General features: G+C 53.4%; 1 protein-coding gene across 1 annotated transcript; it reads right to left on the minus strand.

Annotated features, from left to right (window-relative positions):
• Positions 1 to 2,936: 2,936 nt before the first annotated feature.
• On the minus strand, positions 2,937 to 5,494 carry ADIRF (adipogenesis regulatory factor). Its single transcript, XM_007955930.1, has 3 exons — positions 5,434 to 5,494; positions 3,261 to 3,323; positions 2,937 to 3,043 (listed from the first exon to the last, which is right to left on the minus strand). Exons 1-3 carry the CDS (start codon positions 5,492 to 5,494, stop codon positions 2,937 to 2,939), a joined length of 231 nt encoding a protein of 76 aa, XP_007954121.1.
• Positions 5,495 to 6,378: the final 884 nt, after the last annotated feature.

Consider the following 6,378-nt stretch of genomic DNA (forward strand, 5'->3'; position numbering starts at 1 on the left):
CCAGCCTTCTGGTTAGCAGTCAAGTGCCTTAGGCACTATGCTTCATTTGTTGCTGTTGTTGTTATGTGCCGTCAAGTCAGACCTGACTCATAGAGACCCCTCCTGGGGTTTCCGAGGCAGTATCATTACAGAAGTAGATTGCCCCATCTTCCTTCCGAGGAGTGGCTGGTGGGTTTGAACCGCCAGCCTTCTGGCAGGTATTTATTAAGATGGGTAGGACTAGGCATGTACTAATCAGTAAAACAGACTTGGCTGTAGCCCTGTCCTGAACAACCATCAGAGATAAGCACAAGGGAAAGCGATTACTTACATCTGCAAAAGAAGTGGGGAGCGGTTTGAGAATGTCTGAAATGGCCTAACGCATTCTGAGAGTGTGCATGTGTGTGTGTATGTTGGGGGGACTGGGGATTGCTGAGGCCGGAAGGATGGAAGAATAGGCCTCTGTTGGACAGGGTGGCTTATAAGGGAGGATAGAGAGCACTCTAGGCACAAAAGCAGCACTCTTAAAAGACCCAGGATGGAGCAGGAGCACAATCATGAATGGAAATGAAAAGGGCCAATGTGGCAAAATAGAGAAGGAGGGACAATACTTCCAGAGGAGCCTGGGGAGGTGAGGATGCCCAGAGGGCAAGATCTTGAAGTCCAGGTAATATCCAAGGATTTCAGCTTTTATTTGCAACAGAAAACCTAATTCAGTGGCTCAAACAACTGTGAAGCAGCTCAGGAACAGTAGATTTAGCGACTAGACAACTAAAGTCCTTTCTACAATGCTGCTTTGCCCTCCTCAGCAACTGAGTTTTTCCTTGGGCGCCTTCTTCCAGTAGTTGCAAATAGCTCCCCAGCTGTAGGCTTCATTTCCAGCCACAAAAATGGCCAGTGGAGAATGGGGGACTCCTTCTTCCTTGTCCCTTTTATTAGGCATGAAAATCTTTTCCTAGACTCCCCCCATGCCACCCTCCATCTGACCACTCCTCTCCTAGGCCAGAATGGGTCATATTAAAAATGAAACAAAACTAACGTTGACATCAACTTTTGACTCATAGTGACCCTGTAAAACAGAGTAAAATTGTACCCTAAAAGGGTCCAAGGTTGTAATGTGAAGACCACCACATCTTTCTCCCACAGATGCTGACCTTCCGTTAGCAGCCCAGCACATAGGCACTGTGCCACCAGGACTCCTTACTGGGCCACATTTACATCCCTAATACGATCACCTACAAAGAGAAAAACATTAACTGCCATAGTTAGCTAAAACAGAAGGGGCCCCTGTGTTATGTGGGGGAAGGACGCACACCAGACTACCCTATTCCTTCTCCCACAGGCCGCCTGCCTCTCTGCATGCCTGAGGGGCCTCTCCCCATCTTTCATCTGTTCCCAAAGTAACACTAACAACAATAATCTATGATTATTAATATAATCTATGAGACGCTGGAAGCGGCCCAATTGCCCTAGGTGTCTTAAGGACTGTCCCTCTAGGCTGGAGAGACACTTGGCTCTCTTTGCAGACTGCGGGAGGCCCTCTTTGGGACAAGGAACCAAGTGTGGAACTAGGCTGGCCCTGGTGTGAGGGTGGGTGATACTGGCAGTATGAGCAAAGAGACATCTTCTTCTGCAATGGAGAGATCTCAGACCACAGATCTGAGCAGAATTAAACCAAAACAAAACTCACTGCCCTCCAGTCAATTTCCACTCATAGCGACCCCTCCTTAGGTTCCTGAGGCGATATCTCTATGGAAGTAGATTGCCCAATCTTCATTCCGAGCAGATCATCCCCTAAATCAACTTGAGCTGGAAGCCAAGGAAGAAGCCACTGCCCCCTGGTGGCAGGCCGGGGAGGTCTTGAGTCCTAAGGGAAGGTTGACTCTGTTTCCCTCTAAGCCTCCTCGGGACTGCAAAGTGCTGCATAGTCAATACTGTTGAATACACGCGTGCCCAATGATTGGTAGAATCATTACCGGCAGAGGGAATACAGTGTATGTACAAAGGCGTGGAGGTGGGGAAGGGGCCAGAAGTCCCTAGCTGAGGTGTGGTAGGAGATTTCGGATGAAAGGGCCACAGCGGCCAGCGCCCACGCCAAGGCTGAACATTAGCCTGTAGCAACCGGGAGTCATCCACAGTAGGGCGGACTCAGCGAAGATGTCGCGTGCGGGCACATGTGATGGGGGATAGGAGGAAGTCATGTTTGCGGAACCCAAGTCCATCTAGGGGGCCCGCCCTACCGAAATCCTGAGCTTGGCCCTGGGCCAGAAGCTATTGGCCCCACCCCCGACGAAGGGCGCTTTAGGAAGGGAGTCTCTTGTTGCCCCCCGTGCGCCTGCGCGCACGCGGCTCAAGTTGTGAGCCTCACGCTCACGTGCAAGGCCCCGTGCGCTGGCGGCCCCTTTCCTAAGGGGACTGGGCGGGCCCTTCAGGGGTGGTGAGTCACAGTGGACTTGGGAGAGAGCACTTACACCCTGCGGGGCCGAAAGCTTGGCACTCACGGACCTTCTCCCTTTTCACAGAGCTTAGCCCCTCGGTGATCTAGGGGCCGAGCACCTCCTACCCCAAAGACCCAGGCTCCTGGAGCAAGGGGAGTGTCTTTGGAAAGGGAGGCTGACTCCTGGATGGATGGGGGGTGGGGCACATCCTAGATAGGAGGTTGAATTTAGATTCAGGATCACAGTGATAGGAAACTGGCTCCTGAACAGTACATTCGTTTGAGTTTCTGAATTTGGGAGGCCAGGGATTTGATATGTGGCTGGGATTGTGGATATGGGGGCTCTGCTCTTCAGTGGGGGGAGGACTAGGCCCAGCTTGGAGGAATAAAATGGATACAAAATGGGAACATGTGCTTTAATGAAGGGGTAGGCCAAGGGGGCAGGCTGACCAGAGAGCTCAGAGCCACATTCTGCTGGACAGGGCTGAAGGAGGGTCACACTCCATGTATCTCGGTTCTGTCATTTCTGGAGCCCCAGTTTTCTCCCGAAACCTGAGAAGGCCTCCGAAGCTTGGTTAGCAGTTTTGTCCATGGTTTCCTGGGTGGACTTGGACACCTGGTCCATGGCTGGGAAAGGAAAGGAGAGGGCAAGTGAAGCAGGGCCTTGGGGAACCAGCCCCAGTCAGTGCCCACAGTGGCAGCCTGGTCTGGGTCTCCCTCCCCAGGAAGTCTCTTTCAGAGTACTGTGGGTAGAGGAGACTCCAGAGGAGAGAGGGGTGCCTGGGGAGTGGGGACTGGGTTGAGGCAGCCTGGCCTTTTTTGCCCACCCTCCAGCCCATCAGACCTTTCTGCCCGATCTCTGTGGCCTGATCCACCACTTGCTGTGCTGCTGCTCCAGTTGCTGTCACTGGAACAAAGAGAGATGTGTCCTTTAGCCACTGTTAAGGCCCCACTGATCACAGCCCCACTCCCACACCCAGATGCCAGCCCCACAGATGTTTTCTAGAGTAGTCTGTCCTACAGGCCTGTGGGTACATGCCAATGAGGTGAAGCCCCTTGCCCAAGGCCACCCAAGCAGTAAAGGACATAGCTCTTTCCATGCCTCTGGGCTGTTCTTGTTTGTTTATAACTCTGGGCCCCTCCCCTCTGGCTGACTTCCCATCCCATTTCCAAGATTGCTGAGAAAATGTCCATGAGAAGAAGGAAAGTGGGCAGGCCTGAGCTGAAGCTGACATCTGGGCTGGAGCTGCTGCTGGGCATGGCCCAGGAAGACCCCTGCCCCTTTAACTACTTCTTCCTAACAGCCTGGTCAAGATATCTGAATTCCCACCATTCATGCACTTGGTCCTATGGCCTCAACTTTTGCAAGGCTCTGTCGCAACCTCCTGATATATGACCAAAGTACAAGAGACAAAGTCTCGTCATCCTTACATTCTGACTGTCTTTCTTTCAAGACAGTATAGGGTCAGGGAAAAGGAGGAAGACCTTTAATGAGATGAATTGACACAGTGGCTGCAAAAATGCACTCAAGCATAGCAACAACTATGAAGATGGGGCAGGACTGGACAGTGTTTTGTTCTGTTATACACAGGGTCACTATGAGTCAGAAGCAACTCCACAGCACCTAACAACGTTCCACATCCTCCCTCCTATGGGCCACCCACAGGGCATCATTTGATGATGCCATTGAACAGGCAGCTTAAGGGGTCAAAGCAGAGAAAAGATGAAACTCCCAAGGCCAAGCATCTCCTCTCAACCAAAGTTTCTGCCTGTGGATTAACCACAGGGTTTTCAGGTGGTGAGGTAGGTGGTGCAGAGATGTGACTCATCCATGCTATTGAATGGGACAGGGCCATTCTTGGGGATCTAGGGGATAAGGTAGGCAGGCCCTGGGTCTGCTCAGAGGTCCCTGAAGCTCTTGGTCTTTGTCTCCTAGACAGGAAGTCACAGAGAAGCCTTTGCATCCAGCTTGTTGTTGTGTGCCTTGGACTCAATTTTGACTCATAGCAACCCCATGTGACAGACTAGAACTGCCCTTATAGGGTTTTACTCTTTATGGAAGCAGATTATCAGACCTTTCTCCTGCAGAGAAGCTGGGTTCAAACTGCCAACCTTTCTTTCGCTCAGCAGCTAAGGACTTGCTTAAACATTTGCATCACCAGTGCTCCTTTCAGCCACCTTACGAATGGGAAAAGTGGGGGCCAGAAGAAAGGGTCCTGTGGACAGTGGGGTCTTGGTAGCATTTGAGTGTCAGTGGAAGAACTGTGGGCCTTCTCTAGGGTACTGGTGAAGGAGAAGTTGATTTGAGTGTTCTCACTTAACTGGAATATGGGCAGGATGGGCTGGGTGCTGGATTCCCAGGGACATTGGTCTAGGTGCTAGGAGAGCCAACCCTGGTGGGCCCAAGGTCTTCTCAGATCCCCTAGGACACCCCCCCACCCCCACCCCACCCCTAGGCTCCTACAGTTGTATAGCCTCGATTCTGAAGAGGAGTGCGCTGAAGATGGATGAACTACGCCCCGGGGCACTGAAAGAAGGACCTTTCCTCTCTCACTGTGGGGATAAGGTCCTCTGGGTGAGGACTTAAAAGTAAGGAAACGATCACTTGGGGGGGGGGGGGTTCGAAACAAAGCCCAGTAGGGTCTGGAGCTGTCTTCCACATTCTGGTCCCGCCCGCCCCGTGCACCGAGACCCCAGAGGGCAGGGGCGGGGGCGGGCGCTCTGCGTGTACCTTCACCCGCAGCTAAGGACCGAGGTGGAGCAATTCCCGCCCTCGCAGCCTCCTCGGATTGTCTCTGGCAATGCACAAAGCGTGGGCCCTAGGCTTCTCTGGCACTGCAGTTCCCTTGCCTGCCTGGGGCATTCTTCCCCTCGCTGGATCTCGGTGGGGCCCTCCATCCCAGGTGAGGGCCCTTCCAAGCCCCAGCCAGACCTGCAAGCTGCACACTCTAGATAGCTGCCCCCGCGCATCCAAAAGGCCCCTCCTGTTTTTGTCGCAGGTCGCGCGCTGTCCTTACCCACTTCCTGCGTCGCCTTCTCCACCTGCTGCTTCAAGTCCTGCAAGCCCTTGCTGGCCATGGAGCGGAGGGCGCTGTATGTGTCTGCTGGGTCGTCAAGGACTGCCCGGCGATGTAGAATCCTGATCACAGTCGCTGCGATGTGAGCGCCAGCTCGGGTTTTTAAGGCGCCCCAGGTCTGACCCGCCCCTCAAGGGGCGAAGGGAGGCTCAGGGCGGTTCCCGGCAAACGGGCACAGGGGAGTGACGGGGCTGTACTCCAGACTCTGCAGTCCCTGGAGCACATTCTGGCCGCAGGAGGGCGACCGTGGGAAGAGAGGCTAAAGAGACAGCCCGGAGAGGGGCTAGGAGCCAGAGGAGTTGGATCAGAGGTCCAGAGAGGGGCTGGATCAGTGGTTGAGAAAGAGCTGGGGCAGGAGAGAGGCGCGTAGACCTCCCAAGCCTCCTGCCCTTCACTATGGTGGAACGCCTCCTAAGCAACGCTGCAGATCGCCCAACCTGTGAGCGCTGAGTCAGCGCCAGTTTAGAAGCTCAAGACTGGCATTGAAACTAATAACGCAGCTGTCTTTTATTGGGGAGCTCTGGTCTTTTATCGAGCATTTACCATTGGCCAGGCGCTGCCCAAATGCATTGGTCTCCTGTATAATCTTTACAACAACCTCCTGAAATGGGTGTTATTAATCCTTTTATAGAATAGGAAACTGAGGCAGAAAGTGGTTGAGTTAGGTCTCATCCAAACTCACATAGCTGGGACTGGAATCCATGTCTCTGAGCTGTAAATCCAAGGGGCTCTGGCAACCGCTCAACCAGCCAGCACCCCCAACCCCACCATACACACACCTCTCTGACTGATTATCTACTCCACAGCCACTGAGAAGGGCCAAGTGCAGGGTGGGTGGGTGCATCAGGTAAATCTCCAGGGAGAGGCTGAGCTGATGGTTTAAGC

Source organism: Orycteropus afer, unplaced genomic scaffold, assembly GCF_000298275.1.
Source record: "Orycteropus afer afer isolate SDZICR_OR568_19922 unplaced genomic scaffold, OryAfe1.0 scaffold00547, whole genome shotgun sequence".
Lineage (NCBI taxonomy): Eukaryota > Metazoa > Chordata > Mammalia > Tubulidentata > Orycteropodidae > Orycteropus > Orycteropus afer.